General features: G+C 41.7%; 2 protein-coding genes across 2 annotated transcripts in view; both read left to right on the top strand.

Moving 5' to 3' along the window:
* Positions 1 to 633: 633 nt before the first annotated feature.
* Positions 634 to 2,860, top strand: msantd1 (Myb/SANT-like DNA-binding domain containing 1). Its single transcript, XM_030779125.1, has 3 exons — positions 634 to 881; positions 1,219 to 1,506; positions 2,569 to 2,860. The coding sequence occupies exons 1-3, from the start codon at positions 634 to 636 to the stop codon at positions 2,858 to 2,860; spliced, it is 828 nt and encodes a 275-aa protein (XP_030634985.1).
* A 3,120-nt stretch (positions 2,861 to 5,980) lies between these two features.
* The window catches only part of rgs12a (regulator of G protein signaling 12a), a 32,597-nt gene continuing 10,682 nt past the window's right edge, over positions 5,981 to 27,895 (top strand). Inside the window, exons 1-6 of the mRNA XM_030779124.1 lie at positions 5,981 to 7,798; positions 10,069 to 10,170; positions 24,161 to 24,182; positions 25,678 to 25,847; positions 26,330 to 26,422; positions 27,636 to 27,779. Of these exons, the coding sequence (XP_030634984.1) occupies positions 5,981 to 7,798; positions 10,069 to 10,170; positions 24,161 to 24,182; positions 25,678 to 25,847; positions 26,330 to 26,422; positions 27,636 to 27,779 (2,349 nt within the window). The remainder of the gene's footprint in view (positions 7,799 to 10,068; positions 10,171 to 24,160; positions 24,183 to 25,677; positions 25,848 to 26,329; positions 26,423 to 27,635; positions 27,780 to 27,895) is intronic.

Genomic DNA, 27,895 nt, shown 5'->3' with positions numbered 1-27,895 from the left:
CAGTGTGTGATCAAGGATACTCTCCATCCTTTTACTCTTCATTAAAAGCTTTTAAAACAGCGACTGTTTTTGGCAGAGAATCCACAAGTAGGGCAAGTTGCCACGGAAACAGATCCTTTCCCAGAAGAGTCATATTTCAGATTGTGTGCCTGCCTCTGTCTCTACTTCATTGGCTTTCAGCTAAAAGCTTTTTGTTATGGAGCGAGAGAGAGAGAGAGGGAGAAAGAGAGAGTGTGTCCTAAAGAGAGCAGGGGAGGGGGCAAGGCTGAAAAGGGAGCTTGAAGGAGGGGCTTTGAGTGCTGGTTGCCAGGGCAACATGACTTCACAGTGACGGACTTCCCTGTTTAAAAGCTTTTAAAACCGGATTGCTCCAGCCTCAGGCCCCATATTGAGGCCTCTTAACTGAGAATGTGGAAAAGGGAGTGGAGAGGCCCGTCTCTGGCACTCACGCAGCCTGGGCCTCAAAACGCTGAGAGCTGAAAGAGAGAGACAGAGAGGCAAGAGGGGGGAATAAGCAAAGGATTTTAGAAACACGGCACACCAACAAGGCAAAAATAAACAATCAAACAAACACTATCTCCAGGAATCTTCAACTCCAGAGGTTTTTTTTTTTCTGTGAGGTTCGGATCCAAAATGGCGGCAGAGGACAGTTTCAGCTACATAGTGCAAAATGAGAAGCATCGAAGAGCGCGGAACTGGACGGACGCAGAGATGAAAGGTCTGGTCTATGTGTGGGAAGAATATGTGACGGATCTGAAAAAGGCTAAGAGGAACGCCAAGATCTACGAAAGGATGGCTAAGCGCTTTTCTGAGCTGACCGGAGAACACAGACACAAAGAGGAGATCAAGATGAAAATCACAAACATGACTTTCCAGTACAGGCAAATGTAAGCATGGTCTGTTTCCCTTTTCATCTGGGAAAGAAAGAGAATCAGACAAAGAAGAAATAAAAGTTGACCTTTCTGTTTATGTTGTTGTATGTTTTAAACCAATGGGAGAGCCTCTGCATTTCTTTTAAGCAACCTTCGTATTACAATTCTGCATGATTTTGCTCATGTGTATAAACTAACACAAACATGCATTCATGCATTCAGAGTCTCATGTGTGAGATGTTCAGATCTCAGATAACATGGTTAAACCCGTTGGAGAGGAATTTCTCTTTTAGCTGTGTTGTGCAATGTCTTTGAGTGTGATTCATCTGTACATCTACCCTAACAGTAAGCTGAAGAACTCAGTCAATGGAAGCGCGGGATCGCCTGATTGGCCGTACTACAAGGCAATAGAAAGGATCCTGTCCAAAGTACCGGAACAGAGCCGCGCAAGTCTACTGGACCTACAGGCATCGGGGCCTTCCACCTCCCTCACAGAGTGTCCTATGTCTGGACATGACACCTCTCCAGCAGGTTTCCTGCCTGAGTACACAGGCTCCTCAGATGAAAGAGACTTGAAGGAGGAGGACCAGGATGGAACAGAGAGTTCTATCAGCTTCCATTCTCTGGAGTCCAGGTACTGTAAAACAAGTCCTCAGTCAAAACACCGGTAACCCCCTTAAAGAAAGGAGAAAGAAAATAAAATGGGTTTTGACCCAAGTTAAACTGTTGAAAAGTATTTTTCTGTTTGCAGGTTTTTCAGTTTTTGTTATCTGTGTGTGTTTTCACACTCTGCAACATAATAATTCTTTTGTATCCACGAGTTTAGCAACAGCTTTTGCATCCAACTCCTAATATGAACCCAAAAAAACAGAGTCCACCCTTCCCATATAAGGGGCTGTAAGAATCTTAAAATGTACATTGATCTTGCTTCAACCCTCTGACTGTCAGTTATAGCAGGCTACTGTCCTCAGTACATTATAATTTGAGAAATGAGTTGGCATTTAGCTCATAGGAGGAGATTTCATGTAAAATTACAGACAACTTCGATCAACACAACAGATTTGAATTTAATATCCAGAATTTGGGTGGATTGAAAATGACCTGTCCAACGAACTCAACAAAACAAAAATATGCATAACAAAAAATAACAACATACTGTATTTTCAGCAATATACATATATTTTAAGACTGAGTGAAAATGCAAATTCTTGTTATCAGAATAGACGGCAAACATTGCAAATTATTTTTTAAATGAATAATTAAAAGAATTTGAACTTTGACTTTCACAGGTTTAACTTTTGCAGTCTGCCATTAATAATTAAATTGGAAATTTTTTGGAGTCTTGCGGCCTACTGCAGAAAATTGCAAACGATAACCACAAACTAGAAAATGTAAAGAAAACTAAAAAAAGTTTAGTGAGTCATAAATGCAGCACTGTGTATTGTTTTACTTTTTTGTGTGTGTCAAATATAATCAACAGTATTAAGAGCTCAGGTTTTGGGGGGCCTAGCGATATTCTTGGTTTTTCCACTTTCGCAGGGGTTAGGGGTGTAGAAGGGCAGACTGTAGTATGTTTTCAGTAGTTTAACTGATAGTGAAACAAAATTCGCTCAGACGGTCTTTTACCGATAAACGTGAAAACTCTCATGATCTTGCTAGGATATGCTCACCTCACCGCTCTGTTCTGCGCTGCTAGGTCTCAGCCTGTGAAGAGGAAGAGGATGGCGGGATCGCTGTCGCTACGAAGGAGGAAGGTGCGCGTGATGGAGGCCATGTTGCAGGAGCAGAAGAAAGTGAGCCGGGCCATAGAGGAGACATGTCGGGAGGTGCGGCGGGCGATGCATCAGCAGAATTTCCTCCAGGTTCAGTGTCTGCAGCTACAGGAGCGCATGATGAACCTGTTAGAGAAGATGATTTCACCGCCGGCTCCGAAGCCCAACACCTGGTCACACGCCGGCCTTAAAGAACCCAGCCAGGGCCAAACCTGATCAGACAAAACAAACTGGAAACTTCCACCCCAAAAACCCTCACAGAACGATTCTCTCCAGCAAAGCTGCTCAGTCTTAGGTCATGACCCTGCCGCAGCATCCTATCACAGTTAATCCACATATTTATTTGTTTTGAACAGGTGATTAAAAACAAACAAAAAAAGCAAGGAAAATTTAACATTCACTTCTGTCTATCTGTAGCTTTGTCACAGGTTTGAGTCATAGTCATGTAACTTTTCCACACAGCAGTACATGGAAATGGAATGTCAACATCCAGTCAGTATTGTATTCCAAAGGGAGTTAGGTGTCTAGTTACAGTCTAGTATGTCAAGTATGTGTATTGTTCATCATTCAATAATGATCAATAAAAAATTACAGACATGTCATTATGTCACTGAAGTTTTCTTTTCTTTTTTTTTCATGAAAACATTCCTCAACAATTTTGCACTTTGGGAATGAATACAACTACAGCAGAGATTAGACACAAGCAGCTATTTGTTTAGGGAACAGAAAAGTCTCTTTAGTGTGCACAGATATCATATAATGCATAACAGTTAAAAGATGAAAGCAGTTCAGCAAAGGAGGAATATGATGTACAGTATACTGAAAGCACTGGCTTCCACACCATCATGGTTTCAATAAGGTTAACAATAAGGTTAATTACAAAGTAAGCATACAATGGTTATGCGCAAAACCACTGGGCAGGCCCCGGTATATTTTGGTATATTTTGAAAGAATGATGGTTGGATTATGTTTTTTCAAAGTCTCATTAATGAATACAGCTCAACTTCAGATATTTTACCTTGAACAGTGGCCAAGGCTAAGACAGTCTAAAAGTTCCACTTGAAAGATACTGTTTGCTTCAGTTGTGTAATTATCTTACCCTACAATCAGTCCAGTGTAGCTGTATTCAGTGCTTTTCCTTTCCCTTTAAGTTTTTTTAAATTTTTGATTTAAAAATATTATGCAGGTGAAATATTTTATTTATTTATTTTTTTTTACCCTTTTAGCCTTGAATTAATTCCAACATCCTGTCTGATTGGTGTGTTTGTAGTGGCACTACTGAAAAATTATATTTTCGTCCCTGCAACTCAGTGAACGTTATTATTTCCCCCTCTCAGTTAATAATTTAAGGCCCTCAAATATTCACCATGAATTTGCCGTTTTTATGGATGATCTTACGGATGTCGTCGCTCTTTGAGAGATGGATACAGCTATGTACGAGAGTGGTAAAAAAAAAAAAAAGGTAAAATTTAAGCTCTTCCGTGCTTTAGAAGAACAAGAAGAAGCCAACAAATATATAGTTGAGAGAAAACTGATGTGTTTGATATCAAACCTCTCTCTCTCTCTCTCTCTGTGCGTGTGTGAGTAATGGATTCGATACCTCGGTACACGGTTCTGTTTAATGTGTCAGAAGGCTGCTGAAAATCATTTTTCGAAACGTGTTTTGAGCGTTTGTCATGAAGTTTTGTAGATGACTGTACCCACATACGTCCAGTTAGTTCCCATGCACTGAGAACAGACGCTTAGAATTAAAGTGACAGAAGGACGCGTAAGCCGCAAGCGCCCTTTAATGCAGGCAAATGGCAATAGTAGACTTGCTAATTATCACTTGGCACTTAGCCAGGGAGGGAAGAAGATTATGCTGCGGATGATTTGAAATTCCTAAGTACTCTTAGCAAAATGCTTCAAAATGGCTCTCCGTGGGATTTCAGTGGGCTCTTAAAGAAAGTATTTAATTTTGAAGTAGTTTATTTGAAGCAAGCACCGTTTTGGTTTAAGGGGAAAAAATAGTAACCATATTTCATGACACAAGGACAAACCGGTCGCTTGCTTGTCGTAAGGGTGCGTCAGCCAAAGTTCAGTAACGGTCTAATTTACTTATTTCTTTCCTGAAATATGCTTTGCTCTATGATGGCCATAAAGTAGAACTTGCGTCTTGCTTCCGCCGGTACTTCACTTGAAGAGGACGTCACATTCATGTTTTCGCCCGCGTTTATATGCTGAATGCGGATTGCGATTGGTAATAAACATATCTGTTTTTGAATTATTGTTTACACTTATAGAATTTAAGGCAAAACAGTGTTTCAAACTAAGATATTCAATATCACTGTTTGTGTTACTTAAAGTCGAGGAACTATACACTTAACTGGCTTTGTTTTTAAGTGCCGTGGGATTTGATATTAACTTCAAGTGACCTCTCTATGCAAAAAAAAAAACCCCAGCAAAAAACAGAAACTGAACAAGTGCTAATCGCGAAGTCTGCCATAGGCTCGAAGTCAAGACCAATAGGAGCGCAGTGTTTATTTGAATACTGAAAAAGATTGATGGGTATTTTGGCCAATGAGATAGCACATTGGGTTAGCGAACGTTACGGTGCCATAGTTACTGAGAATGACGCTTTGTATTTCCAACAATAGTGAATGGAAGCGGTTGAAATCCTGCTACCATAAGGAATTTTGAGGTGGGCTATGAGAATTTGGGAATAATACAAAAACGGGTACGTAATTATTTAATAATGTGTTTCTAAGTTTGGAACCTAGTTAAACGAGACATTTTAATCGTGTCGGACAAAACCCGACGAAACTTGACTATGGAAAAACTAAAAAGGGAAATTTGACACATGGCTGTCGTGTGTAATGTTTGGTTCTGCCCACAAAACGTTTTTTTGGCTTGTACTTTTGGATATCGTTCATGCTAAAAAAAAAAACTGACACAAAAGTTTGTGTTTTACGTCTCGTAATGGAGAAAACAAATAGTAAGGTTGTCTATTTCAAAATGCTTTGAAAAGGCGACTTCGCTGAAGTAATGTGATGTTTCTTTTAACTTTCACCATATTCATGTACACTTCTAAATAATACTCTTTTAAATGCGTTGCCTTGCGATATTCATATAGCTCTTGGTGGGACATGGATGTAAACATCCCGGTAAACTAGTGTATATGTTTAGGTTTGTTAAAACAAAAAGTTATAATTCTTGAGAGAAATTGACCCAGTTTGCTTTTACTACAGGTATGCTGTGTTTTTGATTTCAGGATGCTGGTGCCATATTGATTTTGTTTTTGGGAGAAGCTATCAACGCATTGTTGCATTACTGGTCTGCATTTGTGAGACTGTGAATATGAGATTACTGGGACAGACTGGTTTATCAAGGGAGCGCTTGCCTTTAGCTGCTGGGCAAGGGGTTCGACAGGTGGTGGTGGTACGTGGGAAGTCTGGCTATGGATTTACCATGTCCGGGCAGGGGCCCTGTGTCCTGTGTGGCGTTTTGAAGGGAAGCCCAGCTGATGATGCCGGACTGAGGCCAGGGGACTGCATCCTTACCGTGAACGACACTGATGTATCTGAGGCATCACACGAGGCTGTGGCGAAGCTCATCGGGATGTCCTCAGAGCAGCTGCGCTTGGTCGTTGCTGCATCGCGCAGACAACTTTTTAATTCTTGTTCGAGTGAAGAGGAGCTTGCTTTCCGTAGAAAAGAGAAGACTCACCCGAGCCTTGAGAATGACAGCGTGGGAGCGAACAGGCAGTCCGTTGGGAGTTTTAACACAGCTTTTCAACACTTAAGTCAGTCATCCAACAACTCACATAAAAACAGGCAGTCAAAACAGAGACCCATGTCAGAACCGGACCTGTCCTACTGGGCCTGGCAAAGCCAGTCCAAAAGCAATCCCGACTTGTTATCGGCAGAGGAAACAATTCAGATCCTAAGCGATGACCCTGTGTTCTTAGAGCCTCGGAGTGCCTATCCTGCAGTGAGCAATTTAAATATGATAATGATCGTGGGATATGTGAACTCCATGGATTTGGATTTGAGAACCTCCGACACAGCCGAAGGGACTTTGGAAACCATCCGTGGATGCATCAGCCGGATCGGGAAGGAACAGAACACTCACTCCTTGGTGGTGCTGAAGATCACCTGTCGTAGTTTGCAGCTTTGCGACGACAGAGGAGTTGTCTTGACCTCTTGGCCCGCCGAGAACCTAGTGCTTTGTGTCATTTGCTCTGATGACAAACGCTTCTTTGCCCTGGTCTCTATGGATGCAGCACAAACCAGAATGCAGCGGACAGAAGAAGGTCTTTGTCTGAAGACGTTGTGCCATGTTTTCTTTGTCGACCCGGAACTCTGTGACCACGAAGCTCACAAGAGCTTCATCAACTACTTTGGTCTCGAGTGCACACCTGACCCAGACACTCAAGGCTGTCTGGAATTTCCTGTCACACCGTATACTATTTTACATTTTGTGTCGGTCCTCTACAGTGACATGGGAGATTTCATTGAGAAATTGAGGCTAAAACTTGACCGGGAGGTAGCAGACGAAGATCAGACAAACGCTTGTCACAGCGGAAGCGGTGACAGTGGAATAGGGAATGTATCTCCAGACAGAGGAAGTTGGGATCTGATCCCTGACCTTTCCAATGGCCCAGTGCCAAATGTTCCCAACCATCTATGGGATCGCCCTCCATTACCCTTTAAGCCGGGTCAAATCGGCCACCATAGGAACAGTTCAATCTTTAAGCCTGGGCGTAGGTGTCTCCTCTCCGAACCCCTTCCGAGCCCTGTAGCTCCAGTCCCCTTACATGGGTGTTCCTCAAACAGCCTGGAAGTTCTGGCCGATGTCCCTCACCTCACCCCTCTTGCGTGTAAAGAGCTGAGTCAGACTGGGTCTAGTGCAGCCCACAAGAATGGTCTACACTGGCCTGAGCGCGTGGGTATCCGGGCACGGTGGCAACGTCCTCCTCCTGCCGACGGCGCGCTGCAGAAAGAGGCTGAAGGCAGCAGGCCCAAAGACGGTGCTGTACCACTGGACACGGATCAGAAACCTTTCCAAAGATTTGCAGCGTTAGGCTTCACGGAGCCACAGGCAACTGCACGGCAGAATGAGAACATTCGAAAGCTCTTCAACAGTGCTGCCAAAAACAAGAGTGCCGAAAGAAAGGTTAGTGATTTAAGACTTTACAACAATGCACTGACATGCCATTAAGTTCAATATTACAGTTCTTATTGTTTGTTCAATTCCATCTGTGTTGATATATCTTAGTAAAATTCAGCATTTGATTAATTGAATTGGAGATGTTACTATTTGGCAAAGAAAAGAACAAAACATTTTTTTTAGAAGACATGAGTTCCTATTAGAATAGACAAACGTGACACTAATATTAAAAATTCTGCTCTTAAAAACTCCTTTATATAAAATTTTATAACATAAATATTATTTGTGATTTTGTTTATCTTTGCAGAATTACTTAAATCAACCAGATCTCTGATTATATAATTGTAACTCATGTGACTCATTTGACAGTCTATCACAAAACAGAAAAGTGGATGGTTTGTTCTGGGGAGGGAGGGGGGGTGCACTGATCTATGGAACAGGTGGTACGACATACTCCAACCACAGCAGATGGGACAGTTGGGTTGATTAGTCCAGTATGTCTGGTATGGTTTTGCTGAAAGGGCACTTCACCACATTTGACATAAGGGCTTATTATAAACCCTGGCTTGGCCTTTTTCACTGCCCTAGATGTTTTTTCACTCAAACATCTGTAACAACATAAACTGCACTCAAAACTATATTGATTTACCATGATATACACGCTTGTGGCTGTATCAACTGTTAAACCCGATACAGGATGTTGATTTTCAAATTCTCTGTTCTCGTTTGTTTTCGTGGGAGGCAGGATCTATTGCTATTGGTATTTAAGACAGACAGAAAACTGTTTTCACTGTCTCGAGTCGTTCTGCTACTTACTGGATATCGAATCGTAAATCACTCTTCAATATCAGTCTACTGAAATGGCGTAACATAAAAATAACAAACTGATAGTTTAATGACATGGAGTCTAGTGCCAAAATGGACCCACCCATGTGTCAACAAGGTTTAACTTCCTCTGACTTGAGGTGAAACCAAACCCCAGCGATGCTGAAAAAAATCAAAGCATGTCTTTGATCCCACAGATCTTAATGGTTGTAATTCTCCACAGTTTATGCTATCCCTAAATATATTTGGCTCTGACATCTATCAATAAACAAACAAACAAGCAAATAAACAACAAAAACAACAACAGCAGCATTAGTCTAACGCGCAAATAGTCTTGCAAATGATTTTAAAGGCATTAGACTGCAATTACTGTTTTATTTTAGTATCTTTTAAAAAGGCAACCTCAAACATATGCTTTCATGTTGTCCAGTAATTATGCAGAAACTAGTTCTGCAATGGGAATGTGGGAATAGAATGATGCTCTGAACTCAGATCTGAGCACAACAGTGCAATTCTACCAGATATCATGGCTGATGATGTAATGCACCTGTGAGGTTAATATACTCATGTGTGATGGAAACATGCTAGCACAGTATTACTACAGATAAACCTGGTGTCTGTCTTTGACTTGTAATTGCTTTGATAGAAACGGTTTCATGCAGGGAATAAGAAAAATTACAGAATTACTGCAGTAATGTTTCGGTGGTGTTTGCCACCATTTTTCTTATTCAAACTCAGAAGTCATGTCCAGAGCCATCGCATGTGTGGTTTTGCATTGGCCTTTAAACTGGAATCCAGCTGAAATTTGATGCTGCTGCTTAGAATTCTTTTCTTTGTATGCATTTTTGAATTGGTCGTTTTAGTGGGCTGAACTGCAAAATGCTGCAGTGATCTTGTGTGCGGCTTGGTCATCATCTCTGATGAAAACTCAACTCAGAGTGGAACCAGATCAGTTTAAACCTGATTAAATCTGATCAGTTTAAACCTGAATAATTCAGATCAATTTAAACCTGATTAAGTCAGATCAGTTTTTGTGAGACATTGCATGTGAAACGGATGTGTTGGTGCGATGCCAAGGATGTGTTTGAAACAGTGTTCTCTCATACGGTTCACTGTAGTTTGTGAGTATACAAGACCCTGTAAAACATGGTATGAACTGCAGGAAATGGTTCATCCTCGACAGTCTCAGATCCCATATTGTGTTCATGGATCGAAAAAAAAGTATATTTCTGTTATAACACATATATAGGCTAATTGTATATATAGTAATTCATGCTGTTTTAAACATCACAAGTTCAACAGTCACCTAACCAATATTTTTAAAATGCTGTTTGCACAAAAGAATGATATTAATGATCGTTGTAAATGATATCGTTACATTGAAAATCGCTTCCTCTTCTTGTTTCTTGTTTCTTGTTTCTTGTTTCTTCTTGTTTCCTCTTGTTTCCCAGGTATCAAAGCTCTGGGCTCTCAGCAGAGGGCGCTCTTCTGTCAGGCATTCATCCAGACGCTCAAAACACCTTAGCTTTGCCCGATCACTGGATGACCTGGAGGTAAACCGTCATCTCTCTCACTCTCTATAGTAGCACAGGCAATTAGCAGCTGTAACCATGGAGATCATGCAAATGTTGCTAAAGCTTCCTTGTTTTGTTTTGTTTTGTTTTTTTTCTTCTCTCTGCTGTGGATTGGGGTACAGATGAAAGATGTGACATGGAAATGTACCATAAACAAACATTTTGCATTAATTAATTAAAGGCAAATGAAGTTCCATGGTACACACGCACACACACATGCACATCCATTTATAAGTGTGCATTGGTACACTTACATGTGGATACATGAGGGGCTCACAGGTAAACTGGTATTTCCTCATTCCTTTCCTTATCTCTTTGAAAAGGCTGAAGAACTCAGTACTCACAGTTATCTATTTTATCATATTGTCATTACTTACTTTATCATATTGTCATTGCTAAATTCTTCAAACTAGTACCTGAGTTTTGCCCTGTTGGTTTGATCAGGACAAAGCACCTATTTTTTTTTCTTTTTGATTTCGCTTTTGCATTCTGATGACACATTCTGTTGGCCTAGTTTTTTTATCTGAGTGTGTTGCTGCTTTGTGGCTTTGTCTGTCTGTATGATAACATACAGACTTGTTTTGACTATCCCATTTCCTCAGAAGACATGGCCATGGAGGTCTACGAGTGACATCCCACGGACACACGGCTCTCCATGAACTGTTACTTTTCACACGTGCGTCCACGTGTGTTCCGCAATCGGGTTCTAATTATCGTTCCGCTTGGACGCAGGCATTCCACGCCTGTTTCTCGGAAAGGAGAAACACAGGCGTGTGTGGCTTGATGGCCGATGGTTCGGCAGTATTCAGGATGTGTTCTGCTGAAGCAGTGCTTTTGGCCTTCTCCAGTCAGATTCAGTTTGACCTCCATAACTCCACAAAGAGGCTACAACATTTTTCCCCTAGCCTGCTCTTGACTGAGCGGTGTGGTTTAAGAGACTGACTGATTCCTTTGTACTCAGTCATGTAGACAGTTGTTTTTTAGGATTTAGAGGCCAGACTTTATTGTTCTCTTGCTCTTTTCTTATTAATCCCACGTTTGGGAAGTGTCTAAATACCGATTACATGGTTTTTTGTGAAAAAAAGAGAAAGTGTGGTTCCTGAGGTTCTGAAAAAAGGAAATGTGAGATGCTTCTCCAGGAGTCTGGAATGCTAGTGCTGTAGGATTGCCCTCGCTGTTGATTTTCCTGGACGGAGAGTCAGTAATTTCACAGGCCTAATGTCATTTTTCCTCCTCTGCCAACTGGAAACTGTGGTAAAGGGAAGCGCAGCCTCGCTGGTCTTCCCTCGGATTTCGACTTTTCCGAATGAGGACAGACTTTTTTTTTACACAGAGGTTTTTAAATGGTGCTATGTTTAGTGAGACTTAAAATACAGGAAAAATCACATTTCTAAAGCGAGTTTAGAGGGAGATAGCATGTGCGTAACAGCTAATCTGCCTTTCCTCGCCAGTTTACGCTGTCATTTTATGCCGAACTAAAGAGGCTTGAAGTTTGAATCAGTTTACTAAGTGCTTCCAGTAAGTTCAACATTGTTCCTGCCAAAGAAAGAAAGAGCTGAAGCTGTAAGTACCATTTCTGCTGGTGAGCAGACGGCTGGGAATCACCCAACCCAACACTCAGTACAATCTCAGACCCTAAAGTGATATTAAAAAAACTTACATAGCTTACATAGAGCACCCCCCACACGTACACAAATCATTAATTACTTACAATTAACATGTATTACAATATACAATCATATATCTTATAACAATCACGTATGAAAGAGGACATGCACAAGCAAATGTCTGCCCAGGTTCTATATTTAGCCTAAGTCTGGTTGTGTATGTGTGTTGTAAGCGGTGGACTGTTTTTTTTTTTTTTTTATTTGTTTGTTTTCTTTATTTGGCAAAATATGTTGTTCTGTAGTGAAGACAAACGGTTTCAGTTAGTTGTTGAAAGGGAAGCTGTGGCGTTAACCTGAAAAATCCAGACATGCCTCCATCATTGTGTAGGAGGACAAAGTATAAGCTGTCAGTCAGATTTTTAAAATATTCTTCCCCATTGCTTGTGTTAGAGCCTTTGCGTAGACATGCCTAAATGCAGAAAATTGCGCACGACACATGGCGACACCTGGCATGCACGTACATGTTGTGTTTTGCAAGCTGGTCGTTTTCTTGTTCGCTCATGTGTAACTAATTGCTAAGTTGGTCTGTGAGATTGAAAGATTGATTTATTCAGATTCAGTGTGCTCTTTCAAAGAGTTTTGTACTTTTTAGGGGTTGGGTACGATTGGGGGAGGGAGGGAGGGGCGTGGCCAAGAAACCACAGATTTCCTGAAAGTCCCATATCTAATCTTTTCAAATCCATAGCTTTGCTTGCTCTAGCAGTAGACTTTTTTTTTCTTGGGCAAAAAATTCTTTTGCCCATCAAAAGTAAAGGAATTTTTTTAAACGAACCTACAATGTTCTGAAAAGCAGTGGGGAAAAAAGTTTTTATCAAAGCATTTAAAATTCAGAGATCTCTCTTAGGAAATCAGTAGCCTAGTGATAATGTAGTTACTACATTGTACTACTTTGTGTGTGTGTGTGTGTGTGTGTGTGTGTGTTGTGCTCTGAAATTGACTGTGACATCACAGCTGAGTTTGACTTGCCTGGGGCAGCCAGACTCTCCTTTGAGTGGGCGTAAGCTGAGGATAGGAACCGCAGTGAAACAGACTGAGACGGAAAGAGAGAGAGAGAGAGAGAGAGAGAGAGGGGGGGGGGGAGGAGGAGGGAGGCTACAGGAGAGAAGGAGACAGAGAGAGACAGAAAGAGAGTGAGAGAAGTTTGTTCATTTGGAGGAGCTGTGATTGAAGCAGACAGTCTTTGTATCTTTATTTTTTTCCAGCTTCATCTAGTAAACTCACAGAGCACACGGCTTGAATGCTGAATGGACACGGTCAATTTTGCCGGTGACTGAGGCAACGCTGACTACTGAGCACACACACACACACACACACACACACACACACACACACACACACACATGGAGCCGGCGTTAACCCTCAACTCCTCTACTACAGTAAGTTTCTCCTCTAGGCTTTGGGCTGCTGTGCTTTCTGTGTGTGATTGTGATTCGGTGGTTTGTGTGGATCTGAAGTGCATGCTCCAGTCTTTTCCACACTGCTTCAGAGCAGCACTGCTGTGAGCTTGTGCGGTCTTGCTGTGGAATGTTTTGGTCAGCATCAACTGAGCCCTCAAGTTTATCTTCTTCCTCGGGCTTTTTAGAAATCTGGATCTTTTCTGTGCGACTTAGAGAGATTTAAAATGAGCCATGATATCTCATCCACTCAGCTGCTTTGTTTTTTGGTGTTGGCAAACTTGGGAGTGTAACACTGCAATGTCTATACATGTTTTTTTCTGAAGTGAAACCGTTCGGTTTTGTAACTTCTCAAGAAACTGGTTCACAAAACCTGTATCAGATTGAGATTTAAATATTCACAGTTACAGTTTTTTGTGTCACTTTTTTGTCTTTTTCCTCTCATTTTTGTCTTTACTTAGGTCTTTACAGTGTCACAGAACTTAATGTTCGGGGAGGGCTTCAGTGACTTTTCTCTCTTTGTTGTTAACAGTGTTTGTTTTCAGGTTTAATCCTGTTTTTTTTTTCTTATCAGTCTACAGTAATTATTGTCTTCTGTTCTGTTGCAGTCACGTTTGAAACGAATGATTCTGTATGTGTGTGATGGACCTCGTTTAGTACTCTAGCGGCATTCAGATTTTGGGGTATTCTTGTACTCTCTTTCACAGGATCACTTGACTCTCTTTAGTCTTGAAGCCTTGCTGACTGTGACCGTGTTTTCCTGTTCACCCCGGTGATGGAAGTCTTTCATCCCACAATAGAGGGGATCTCAGAACACCACTTTTCCTCTCATTTTATGGTCCTATAAGCACAAGCCCAGGGGCAGAAAAGGTTCTTTTTTTCTTTTAACGTCTGTGCCTTAGATGGGGATGGTCTTTTTGTACTAAATGTGTAAGACAAACCTGTGTGTAGCCTGACTCCTTGTCAGTAAGTATTACAGATTGTTGAGGTGGTAGTTCACATAACTGAACATCAATGTTCATTTAAAGTGTGCATAAAGATATAACGTTTTTCCAAAGGTCTCTTGACTTGACATTAACAGTTGTGTGGTCGTTCGGTTGTTTTATGCGTGCTGTTGCTTGGGAACGTCCCACGTTCCTGATGGGAACCTCTCCCACCACCTTCTACACTAGCTCTTCACCCCACCCTACCCCCCTGCTCTCTGACAGCCAATGCAACGCTGGAGATATTTACAGCAGTTCCCTGGGCTGTGGTTCAAGCCTAACCACTAATTGCCGTCACTTGATGAGCAGGAATCCACGGGCAGTTGATGTCACCTGTAAACGTTTATTAAGATCATGGCGATTTGAAAGGCATAAGAGAGCAGGGCCTCTGGTTTAATACGGCACTCCAGATTAAACAGTCAAGGCTGCTGGGCCATAAATAAGAGAGGCTATTTCTATGGAAATGAAAAGTTAGAGATACAGAGACCCCAAGACTGCAAAGCCTGTCTCTTCATTAACCTCCCTCACCTCTATCACTCCATGGGCCTGCTTCTTCATGGTGGCTCAGTGGTCAAGCAAGAAGGCCCCGGCTTCAAATCCCAGCTGTGCATATGCGTGGGTTTCCTTAAATACAGAGGCTGCATTGCACTGCTCACTGCTCAGTGTGTGTGTGACGAGTAAAGTACTTCTTCTTCTTCTCTTCTCCTTCTTTTTTGTTTCATCTGATAATATGTTTCATTGTTTTTCTCCTGAGAATGTGGTGTGGATTGTCACCGTTAAAGTGGATTAGTGGATTTTTTGTGGATGTGTGAGATCGCAGTGACGAGACTTCACTCCCCTCAGTTCTGTCGGTTATAGGGTAAAATTTAAGCTCTTCTGTGCTTTAGAAGAACAAGAAGAAGCCAACAAATATATAGTTGAGAGAAAACTCTGATTTGTTCTGTCCTAGTCTCTCTCTCTCTCTCTGTCTCCTTCTCTCTGTTTGAACATATTGTGAATGAGAACCTGTCTGTAGAGTAACTGAATCAGTAAGGGGCCAGGGACATTTTCCCATAGGTGTTACTCTTGACCCCTCCCCCTTTCACCATATCAGGTTTTCACTCTGGCCGTCTCACTGGATCAGTGTCACTCTCTCTTTTGAAACGTGTACATTTGATACTTTCAGCCTACCGGTCAGAGGCTAGTGTTTTCTGCAAGTTTGTTTGGGTGCTTTTGATGTGTTTGGCCAAACCTAGATCCTAGCACAGGAAAGAGTAACCAGAGCTTTGTAATGAAGTCTTTTTAGATCAGTAAATAGTTCCCTCTCTGTCAGTGTCACAGTCTTAATCTCTGACTCAGTCAGCTACCCGCATCTTGTATAGAGTTATGCTGTGACTGGAACGCAACTCTGGGACCAGCTCAGCCAGTGTACAAAGCGCTCGCCGCAAAGAGGTATATTCTGTTCATGATAATCTGCTCTCATGTCATAACTGGAGTCAGATTGCATTTTGGAAGTCCTTTTGCTCAGTTGTGAGCTGTACAAAAAAAAAAGAGAACAGAGGGAGGGAAGGGAGGAGAAACAGGACAAGTCAGAAGTTTGATATCTCATTTTAAGCTCATTTTAAGACTGACGGTGTTGATTCACCGTAGGAGAGGAGATTTAATGTGTGCTTTAGTCAGGCAATCAACTGAGCTGAACTTCACGGTCTGAAACGAGCATGAATGTTCATGTTCGACTGAAAACGGGTACAGGATAAAAATTACACTCTAATTCACAACCAAAATAGACGCAACAGTGCACATGAAAGACTGATTCAGGTTATTGTTGCTGTCGAACAAAAGAAGTCATTTTAAACAGCGGCTTGGTGGGCCTCTTGAGTTTCTCAGTGTCCTGCTTGCTTTTATCTTTGCTGCATTTGTTTTTTTTATGGAGCATCATTTGCAAAATGACACAGAAGTGTCTGCAGAGTGATAACTTAAATTTACATATGGGAGCTGTTGAAACACAGAGTACTGGGTCCTTCCTGAGGTAATTGAAGTCAAGTGTTTGGACACAGCTTTCTGACAGGACAGGACTCAAAGAAAAACAAAAAAGAGGTGAAAATTTGGGACGTTTCCTAACTTGCATTTGTCTCTGCGAACGTCATTCATTGGGAGAATGGGCCTGTTTTCCGATAAATCTTTTTGTAAGCCTCTTGAAAATGCAGTAAGCATGACTCTTGTGGTCGGACACTTTTTTCAATCAAGAATGAGTTATGGCTGTACTATGCAGTCTCAATGACGTCATCACCCTGAAATCCTACCTTTTTTTTTGTTTTTTTTTTGAGGAAGCCGTCTCGTCGTCGCCACCCTTGTGCAGTATCAGAGACAGCATTAAGGATCATTGTTACTGGGTAGCTCTTTTTGCTATGACCTTAGCTTCACCTTCTTGAAACTGTTCAATGGGAAAGCCCACTTAATGTTGCTTCATGTTATTCTGTTACTACATGCTGTTTTAGGTCTGCTGTTGGTTGTGGAGCGGGGAGACTATGTGGTATATGGAAGTATAAGACAGTTAATGAAATTTGAAGGGTTTTTTTTTTTCTCTTTTATGAATTGGATTATTTAATCTGGATAATTTAATCTCATCCCAGGACACAGTCCAGGATGTGCAGCCCATCAGGGGTGTAATTCTGAACTTGTTCTTAGTTTAGTAAAAAAGAAAATACTTTCTTTCTGTGTGTTTTTCTGCTCCAAACAGTGTGGAAGGCCATGGTTATCAGGAGCGTTCAAAGCTCTCCGTGGTCTTATTCCTGTATCAGAAATGTTTCTCTGACTCTTATCAGTGAAGTCACCCCCAACCTTTCCTCCCTCCCCTCTGGCCTCAGAGGAAGTTGTCTCCATGGTCTCTGATGTTATTTTGGGGCAGTTTGTTGTCTGCCATAGATAAGAGGAAGAGGTTTGTTTTGCTCAGCGAAAATGACTCTGAAATCATCTTTGCCTCATTAATGTTGACCCTTTGAGTTCTGGGCCATCGTAAACTGTAAAATCATGCAAAACGCTGACTCACCTTAAATGCAGCAGATGTGGACAAGTCATAGGCTATCTTGCTGTCACATACATACACACACACACACAGTCACACACATACACACAGTCACGCGCACACACACACACACACACACACACACACACATAGTCATACACGCGCACACACACACACACACACATTCACAGACATGCACAAAGACACACCAACACCCACAGACACAAACACACATGCATGGATAGACACACACACACACGCACCACTGGAGACATACCTTTGTGAGTCACAGCATTCCTTTTACACACCCTCACTGTACTCAGACCAAGGAGGAGAGGTCACTGAATGAGTTTGTTAGATGGTGACTCCAAGTCAGTGTTTGAAAACATGAAATTTAGGAGGCACAGAGAAAATGAGAGGAAAAGCACAAGTCAAACATTACATGTCCTCATGTCAGCCTGGTCATATAAGGGTAGAGAATGCCAGGAGTTTCTCAGACTGCTTTAATTCAGGTCCCACACACACACACACCACAATATACTGTACTAAAACATACTGTGCCATAGTCAAATACACACACAATAGACATAATGTAAGCAGACTGCTTATGCAGGAGGATGTAGTTTCTCCACTTGAATTATACAATAATGAAAACAAATGTATAAATATAGTAAGGCCACCCAGTGTGATCAAGGTGAGGGAAAATAAAACTGACCTAAATTTATCTGTCTCTCGATCTTACAGATTTCCACCTAAACAGAGGCTATTAGATGGAACAGATATTAGAAGTGCTTGGTGTTTTACCATGGAATAAACATGCGGTCTGAACATTCCCTTATGATGTGTGTTCGTGCATGTGTGTGTTTTTGTGTGTGTCCTGTTGCGCTGCCATGAATACTTTAGCAGTCTGTTGGATTCTGTGTGTGATGCTGGTGCTGTCATATTTTTGGGCTGACTTTGCATGTTCAGACATGGCCTGTGTGCATACACTTGCTCTTTCTTCCTGGGGTGGAGATTACACAGGTATGCACACACATACACGCCGTCCTGTCTTACCCAATTTAGAGGGAGACAGACAGACAGAGAGGGAGAGACGGAGAACTCGCTCTATTATGAGTGTAAAAAAGAGGCTCTCCTTCAGGAAAATGTTGTCAGCTAAGTTGGTGAGTCGCCTCAGATCTTTTCACTTTGGGGTTTTGCTGTGAGTGGGTGTGTGTGTGTGTGTGTGTGTGTTTTTTTTTTCCTTTTTTTTGTTAGGTCAGTTGCTTAAGTCATTAGCTCCTTCTTCCTCCTCCTTCTCCTCCTGTCACCCTCCCTGGACAGCTGTGTGAGGATTCGGCTCGCGCCCAGGAAACACAGCTTTGACGGGCAGAGGAGCTTTTTCTGTGGCCGCCTACAGTGTGTCTTCCCACAGCTGTGCTCTGGGATAAGCAGGTCTTTCTTAGCCTGGCGTGGCACTGGCTATTGAAAGCGGTTGGGTGAAGTCACTGCTGTGGCTCAGGCATGCTTAGACAGGCTGAGAGATCAGTTAAGAGCCATTTCCTCTTTCTTCCGTTTTTCCGCCTCTGATCACAGCATGTGAGGAATCGTGTTTATTACCTACTACTTCACTATCTCACTTTATTGTCTCCACATTTGGTTCCTCGAAAATTGACGTATTCTGTGTTCAGCTATCCTCCATGAATATTGTAGACTTTCAGAAACTGTTTTTAGTAGATAAAGTGCTTTTCTTTGAGGGATGAGGCCAGTGTGGTGTTTGGCTCTAGAGAAGTTTTAAAAGATTCTCCCCAGGGCACTGTGTAGGTGAGGGGACACAGTCCCACACATAGTGTTGTAGCTGAGCTGAAGTCTGGAGGGTGGGGTGGTCTGTTTGTAAACTGTCGCGGGAGGTGTGAACAGAGCCAATAAGGACGAGGGGTGACAGCAGGTGTGTACACAGTGTCTGTGAAGATTGCCCAGCTGAGATATTTACACTGCTGGACAGCCATAGGAAACAATACATTTCACAACATGCAACCACATGTGTGGCCTCATGCTGCCGTGGGTGACCGCAGCTGTCCTGTGTCAGTGTGAAAGCTCATGGTTCTGACTTCTCTGGTTCCATTAAAGTGTGAAAGCTCAACGGTTCTGACTTCTCTGGTTCTGTTAAAGTGTGAAAGCTCATGGTTCTGACTTCTCTGGTTCCATTAAAGTGTGAAAGCTCAACGGTTCTGACTTCTCTGGTTCTATTAAAGTGTGAAAGCTCAACGGTTCTGACTTCTCTGGTTCTATTAAAGTGTGTAAGCTCAACAGTTCTGTCTTCTCTGGTTTTTATTAAAGTGTGAAAACTCAATGGTTCTGAGTTCTCTGGTATTGTTACAGTATGAGAACTTAGCATTTCTGAGTTCTCTGGTTCTTTTACAGTATAAAAACTGAATGGTTCTCAGTTCCCTGGTTCTGTTACACTGTGAAACTGAATGGCTCTGAGTTCTCTGGTTCTGTTACAGTATGAAAACTTGTTAGTTCCAAGTTCTCTGGTTCTGTTTCAGTGTGAAAGTTGAGTTCATTGGTCCCGTTATGCAACTATAGACCCACTTGTATCTGTCTGTAGTTCACTCTGTTAGTTTCTTTCAACTTTTCTTTCATTTGTGTCTGCTCTAATACAACACTTGACGATGGCACTTATGCCATAGACTGCTCCTTAATGGCTACATGCTTGGATTGTAATTCTGCCTCTAGGAAGTCACACTGAATAAAAGCGTCTCCTAAATGAATAAATGTAAATGTAATGTGACAGTGTGAGAGCTGAACGAGTTTTCTGGTTCTGTTCCAGTGTGAAAGCCAAGTGCTGCTGAGCTGCATGTCACTAGGATATGGATTTGAGCCAAAATGTCTCTGTCTAAATGCTCTCTCCTTCTGCCGTGGAAGGCTGTAAAGAATCCTAAATGATTGGACTGGAAACTAAGTGTGGAAGAGGATGGACTGTGCTCCTAAACACAGGAGAATGATATTTGCTCATTAACTTTAACAAAAAGAGACATCTTTTAAACACATGTAAATTGATGTGAAGAAATGTTTGTCAACTTTAAAGAGAGACACTCCAGACCAGATATTTTAAGATTGCATCTCTGATCTCACTTTAGACTCTCAGATGTCACCGCCCAACTCGCAACAGTGCCACGCAGCACGGCGAATGATACCCCGTTCCCCCTGCATAATAACACACTTCCCAAACTGGGGACTCGGGGAGGTATTTTAAGACTCAGGCATGTGTTTGCCAGCCTCTACGCTATCCGTGGTCTGAGATGAATAACAGACAGAACACGACAAGGTAGCGACAAGGTCTCTCTCTCCCTCTCTCTCTCTCTCTCTCTCTCTCTCTCTATCTCTCTCATATTCTTATTCTGGTTCTCATTAGCAGCCCCCTCCCTCTGTCTGAACCACAGATGGGGCTCCTGTGTGTTCTGAGGCTGTGGGCCGTTCAGTGGCGTTGGGATGGGTCCTCCGGTCCTGATGTGTGGATTCTGGAGACCGGAGAGAGTTGAGCTGCTTGTTTAACAGTGCCCTGCCCCGCCCTGCCCTGCCCATCTCCCTGACACAGCTTAACGATATACCCAAACTACGAGAGAAAAGAGCTTGGCACGTGTTTCAGGGTAAGGTTCTTAAAGTCAGACAGAACCCATGAAGACAGCCCTATCATGGAGAGGACTGGTTTTGGCTCATGCCTGCAAAAACAAGGCAAGAAACAGGACATCAAAATCAGGATCTATGCCTGATCAAGAATCCAATCCAATCACAATGTTTCCCAGTGTATTACTTTGGTGGAGAGGGGGTTGAACATTTCCTATCTTTGTTCTATTCAAACTTAACCACATCTGACTCATATTGTAAACTAATTACCAGAGCCAGACAAATGGCTAGTTTTGAGCAAAAAGCAAACAGAAGAAACAAAGCCAGCAGGCAACACAAAGCAAGGTCCAGGCAAACACAGATCTGGGTTAAGATCAATTCAAATGTTTGAAACCTAGCAACTCAGCTACAATTCCTTCTGTATAGTTTTTAACACAATAAGAGCTGCCTTTAAATCTTTCTTTCTTTTTCTTTTCTTTTTTTCTGGTTGGTGATTGGTCAGACATACAGTGTTATGTTCTTACGAGGCTGTGACACTTTGAAGTGGTCTTATGAGGCTTTGTGGGTTTTTTAGGGACACACCCCTGTGTTCCTCAGAAGCAGGGCTGTTTGGATGAGCCTTTCCCTTACCCAAACCACTCTCACGTGATGCCCTTACCCAAACCACTCTCACGTGATGCCACTTTAACTCTCTTCACTCTCCGTCTGCTTTTTTTCCCTCTTTTTTTTCCTTTTAGCTTCAGGTTTTGAAGCAGGGTTTAAAAATAAATACTAAATAATTGTGTGTATATCAGCATGAAAGCAATTGGATTAACACGATTGAAGATAACACATTCGCCTTTTGACTTCACTAGTTAAATTTATTTTCAACAAAATTTTACACAAAACCATAACATAAAAACAAACACACCCTAAATTTGTATTATATCACTCATCATTAGCTACTGTTAACTATCACTCACCATTAACAGTTAAAGTAAGCCAACTTGTGAAGAGATAAAGAGTTCGATGGGCCACAGACATGCTAGGGCAACATGACCAATTCAACAAGCGTGAGAGAACAATGTAGAAGAGGACTGTCTCTCGTCCAATGACGGGGATGTATTTACATAGTAAGGATTTTGGCCTATGGAGAGCGGATGCATGCATTTGAATGGATAAAGGGGAAAAAAGGTTTTGTGCAGTTATGCATGAGAGCTGTAGTAATAAAGTGATAAGTCATTTTCATTTTTTTAAAGGCACTTTAATGAAATTTTACAGAGAATGGTGAAGGAATGAAATTGATGTTGAATGATGTTGTGAGTGTTAGTACCTAATAACCAGGAGGAGCTCTGTGACTTTAGATCAGGTGTCAGGGACGTCATAAACGTTATGCTACTGTCATTTCCGGTGCAAATGTTGACGCCTCTGGTGCCTCTCTCTCTCTCTCTCTCTCTCTCTCGTTTATTAAAAAATCATTGAAAAATCATTTCTGATTAGCTTTCTCTAAGCCAGCACATATTGATCCCCTGTGTAGACAATCAGAGAAAGATTAGGTGTGAAAGAAGGGTTAATCACTCAGCCGTAAGAAAGACGGGATAGCTTGTTTGCATCATAAATGAGACTGGAGAAGATATGAATGTGCCTATTGTAAGCTGAACTTTGATCTCTCATCAGGTCTTTTTCCCCACACTTTTCCATCTCACTCTGACCTCAGATCCGCGTAAAAAAAAATTGACGTGTTAAATCTGATACAGTGGGCTGAAGGTTGGACCTCAGTGATGTCAGAGTTAGTAACGTTGACAGGCAGGGCTAGGAATGCGCCCTGTAATGGTCCTGATGACGAGGCGTCGATCTTACACAAAGACTCTTCATAGTACATAATGCATGTGGTGGCATGTTGTCTCAACACAGGAGAGGGTCAGTGGCTACCCATCACAGACATGCCCAGGTGGCTCAGGTCTGGATGAATTAGAGTGAGGATATGGTCTGTGTGAAGGAAGTAAGAGTGTGTGTGGGTGTGTGCTTGTCCGTGCGCACACGCCTGCTCTCTCCCTTTTGTGAGGATCTTAGATGTTTGTTGTGAAATTTAAAGAAAAAAGACTGCTTAACTTCTGTAGCTTGTGCCATGTAGTACCCTGAAAAACACGTAATGATTAAAAAAACAAAGTTAGCTTTGGTTACTCTGTCGTTTGGCACATGTGGACACACAACTCATGGCATACTTTTGCCTGTGTATGAGATTTATGCCTCTGTTTCCAGTTCGCTTCCTCCTATAGAACAAACAGTGTATTGTCCTCCACGCTGCACACACACACACACACATGCATGCATGCACACACACACACACACCTACCTCTGTTTGTTGTGGTCTGCATAGGGTTTTCTTCACTGTTAACCCCACAGCGGATTGGTTGCCCATATGTTGTCTACAACAGTTTAATTTTCAGGTACTCTATTCATAATCATACCATAAAGAGCGATGCAAAGTGAGCATGTTGTTCTCTGTTTTTCCTCCAATGATTTGCATGTTTTTTTGTTTTTTTTTAAGGTTTTCATTGTCCACTCCTGTGGTGATTGGGTGATAAACTCTTCCTCATTTCTTTATGCACTGACTCTGTCATTCTGAGCCTGTGTATTATTTTACGGTTACTGTTTTGGGACACACACTTGCACGCAGTCGTTTGTGTGAAACCTGCTCTGGATGTGAGTTACTGACAGAGAGGGTGGAGGTTGTTAGTTTAGGTTGAGGCTTCATATGCAGGGGCTTTAGTGTGTCATGTGTTTTTTTATGTCTGTTTGCCTCTTTCTTTGTAAAGCTAGGTGTGTGTGTTCATGCGTGTGTGGTTGTATATATGTGTGTGTGTATGTGTGAGTGTGCATGTAAGTGTATGTTTGTGTGTGAATTTGTATGTGTGAGCATGTGTGTGTGTATGTATGTTTGTGTTTAAGTATGTGCAAGTGTGTGTGTGTGTGGGTGTGTGTGTGTGTGTGTGTGTGCCCCCAGCCTAGTGTTTGAGTAAGGTCTGGTGAGGATCAGGAGGTGGTACTGGGTGGGGCCAGTACAAAGGTGTGAACAGCTGTGTTTGTGTATACCAAGTTGTCTACACCATTAATGAACCTGGTTGTGTGTGAGTATCAGTGTGCATGTGTGTGGAAAACACCTCCTTTTCAGCAGGCCCAGCTCACACATGCACACACAGGGTCTGAGACAGAATGAAAGACATTAGTGAGACGACTAAAGAGAGTTTTTCAAGCCCACAGTCATCTCATTCTCCCTCTGCGTGTCCCAATGGCTCCTTCTCACTCATGTCTTTCTTTGTTCTTTTTCAGACGGCCGCCACGTCAGATGGAGGTGAGTACACTTTTTCTTACATTAACATACACAGCAAACGTCTCTCTCTCTCTCTCTCTCTCTCTCTCTGCAACCCAAAAATGATGGCTAATTGTTGTACATACAGTCTCATTGAAACTATAAACGAAAAAGTTCTGAGTTTTAAAGTATCCTTTCACTTCAGCCTTTTTACAAATGAATTTTTCCAAATTGCTTTAATGTCTACTTTTAAGTTTACTGTTTGTAATTATAACGTTCAGTTTTCTTTGTTCACTTAGTGTACTGCGGATGCACTGGTTGTAATTTCAGAACAAAATTACATATTTCATGTGGTTTTATGATTTTATTATTTATTCACTTTAAGTGCAGATTTTTCCCACTGCAGACAAAGTATAAAATGTCATACCGCTGAAATATGTTTGTTTCCTTTTCTTTAACCACATTTTTATTTAGCTGGCCTCAGTGTGTTCAATAACATGGTTCAAAAATTGGTTGAATTACTTGCATTTTCTTCAATGCCCAAAGAAAATCATGAATATGGCCAGGTTCTTTTGTCTGGTGGTATGGTTCTCACCAGAAAAACAGTCATACATTAATGTCTTTTGGAGAAGTGCCATTTATAGGCACTTTTTACAGGTTTGTGGTTTGGCCTTTTGGAGGTCTGGGGGTGAAATGTTTAGTACTGAGAGGACTGTAAGCAGGGGATGGGGGCAAAAGCCCAAAAAGTCACATCCCCACAGGGCTAAAGCTGTCTTTGATAGCAGTACATTGTAGCGGTGGTATTTTGAGAGGGGGAGGGGAAGGGGTACGGGCATCAGGGCTGGGCAAATCTGCCGGTAGCTTTCAGATGGCGTGGGCTCGCCCAAGGAAAGAGATGACAAATGAGTCTGACAAATGAAACACTGTTTACGTCTTAGATGAAATATGAAAACAACCCCCCTGTGAGATGTGTCTGATTTGAGTCTGAGTCTCGGCCTACGCAAAAGGCAGAGCCCATAAGCTTTGTGAATTTTTCAAAGTCCCAGCTGCAAAATAGGATGAAAGGAGAACCTCAGTCATAGTGGAAAAAACATCTTATCACAACTTCATCTTGTTGAATACACTTCTCCATTTAGCCCACGGTATGCAGAGTACTTCTAACCTGTGTGAATATTGTCATTGTAACACACAATTAACAAGTCTTTAATTGTAACTTCTCTTTTGTGATATCAGTGTGGACTTAGGTTAAGCTTATTTAAGACTGTGTTGTGTGCAGTGCTGTTCCAAGCCACAAAGTGCATCAGACTCATCACTGGACTCTGTATCAGTTCTGTTTTTCAGACTTTTTACTTTGCTTGTTTCCCCCATGGACCTAGTTTCTTCATGCTCCCTGCTCTGTAAATCAGATTGAACATATGATTAATAGCTTTGGGTTTATAGCACCAGTTTGTGTCAGACTGCCCTGGTACTCCTGTCCCTGTGTGGGCCTTTGACCCGGGTCGCTCCTGAAGCCCTGACCCTGTTTGTACCGTTCCAGAGCGTGGCACCGTGGGGCTTCGGGACAGCTGTAGCGAGGCCAGTCTGGACAGTAATGGTAGTCTTCCCAGTACCCTCACCTCACGCTGCCCCCCAGAACGCCGTGTTGCATCATGGGCCATTTGTTTCGAACGCCTACTGCAAGACCCCGTCGGAGTCCGATACTTCACCGTAGGTTCTGTCACTCAGCCCGGTCCAGTAACTCATTAATATCCTACTCTGTTCCGTAGGAGACTGCACCAAATTTTCTTTGCTTTTTTTTTAATTCTGCTTGTCCTCCAGGGCATTTGATTTATGTAGGCAACACAACGTTAATATGAACAACGTGAAAACTCTAGTGTTTGAATCATGGTTACGACTTCAGAAAAAGATAAAATAACAAAACAACCAAAATACCTTTACCAAGACTTGATGACAGGAATTTCAGACTATTTGAATTAACAAACCATTAATTAACCAGAAAATATATCCTGCTGAGTTTTTTGTTGGATAAAGAGCCTTTGGATAAAATGATGATAAAATGTGATCATGATGACGTTAATTCAGAGCAGTGGTCTTAAAATGATTGTAACTGATCCTGTGTTGAAATACAGCTCTGCAAAAATCTCAGTTTACACAATAAATGTTTTTTTTTTGTTTGTTTGTTTCTGCAGGAATTTCTTAGGAAGGAATTTAGCGAAGAGAACATCTTATTCTGGCAAGCATGTGAAGACTTCAGTCAAATCCCGGAAGATGACAAGCAACAGGTAGGAGCATGACAAGTAGCTGGGTTGTGCTCACTCCTTTTAGCTTATTTCACTAGCATGTGTTCAGCTGTGAAAGAACTTCTCTGTCACACAGCGGAACTATTGTCACAGAACGTACATTAATGTCCTAGTAAATACATGTTACTGATCGTCAGGACTGAACTATTGTTACAGAACGTACATTCATGTCCTAGTAAATACATGTTACTGATCGTCAGGACTAATACTGACAAAACAAACAGTTCTGATAGAAGAAATAGATCTGTTAGTGTTTCCCATGTTTGTTTATTTATTTTGACAACTTTACCGCTCTAAAGGCAGTGATGCATCGACGTGATTAGTTACATTTGTTATACAAATTTTAAAAGGATGTTTACGGTTTTATTGGCATAACTTTATTTAAAAATGAAAAGAAAATCCACCTTTGTGCTTATTATAAAACCTCTCAGCTGGTGGGCATTTGATGCATGCCACTGTTATTGACAGTTCAGTTTTGTATGATTGTAAAATTAGCGTCACTAGCTGTAAACAGTGGGAGTATGTAAGGCCTTGGTCTGACTCACTTCACTTTGTCGTCTCATTTCTCCCACTGTTTCCGGTGATAAGGACGCTAACGAATGTTAAAACTCTGTTGCGGCCAGTTGACAGCATTACGTCTCTATCAGCAGAGCTGTTTTAAATCAATTACATGATGGATGTTCACAAAACCAGTAAAAACTGATTAGTTTTACTAGAGGGAATTCCCTCTGTATATGACTTTAAAATCTCTCAGTCAATATGAATACTGTCTAATGTAAGCCAGAGTTCATCTTAAACAACATGACTTACCCTCACAGTTCTCCATCTATAAGCACTCTAATAATGGTGTCTATGCACAGACATTCTGCTAATATCTTTTATATATATATATATATATATATATATGTATATATTACCATTACATGGCTTTGGTTTGGTCCTTCTTTGTTTTTGTGGAAACACAGGAACAGAATTTAACAGGTGCAGTTTTAATGGTGTTTAAACTCTGAGTCATAAATTAAGTTCTGGTGTGACCAATAACACGTTAAACCAGTATCAAAACCTCAGAGTCTTTTGAAATCTTTGTGTTTTTTTTACTCCTGGGTTTCTTATGAAGTCAGAAAGATACTCAGGGAAGACTCTGAGGTGTATACTGTGGTAAATGTGTGGTAATTGTGGAAACTCTTTTGCTCAGCTCTGTCAGAGGGCCACAGAGATCTATAACAGCTTTGTGTCCAGTAAGGCCCCTACACCTGTAAACATCGACAGTCAGGCTCACCTGGCTGACAGCGTCCTCACCGCCCCAACGCCAGATATATTTAAAAAGCAACAACTACAGGTAAGACTCATGAGACACACACACTCACTCACTCACATACACACACACACACACACACACACACACACACACACACACACACACACAAAACAAACCATTTTCATATTTTCCCCATG

Source organism: Chanos chanos, chromosome 7 (genome assembly GCF_902362185.1).
Source record: "Chanos chanos chromosome 7, fChaCha1.1, whole genome shotgun sequence".
NCBI classification, from domain to species: domain Eukaryota; kingdom Metazoa; phylum Chordata; class Actinopteri; order Gonorynchiformes; family Chanidae; genus Chanos; species Chanos chanos.
The sequence above is the reverse complement of the archived record's forward strand: the minus strand, read 5'-3'. Positions and strand labels throughout refer to the sequence as shown.

Excerpts from the sequence above, each read along its gene's own strand:
- msantd1 (XM_030779125.1), top strand. The coding sequence starts at position 634 with ATGGCGGCAGAGGACAGTTTCAGCTACATAGTGCAAAATGAGAAGCAT. Across the intron at positions 882-1,218 it reads AACATGACTTTCCAGTACAG|TAAGCTGAAGAACTCAGTCA; the intron begins GCAAATGTAAGC and ends CTACCCTAACAG. Across the intron at positions 1,507-2,568 it reads TTCCATTCTCTGGAGTCCAG|GTCTCAGCCTGTGAAGAGGA; the intron begins GTACTGTAAAAC and ends CTGCGCTGCTAG.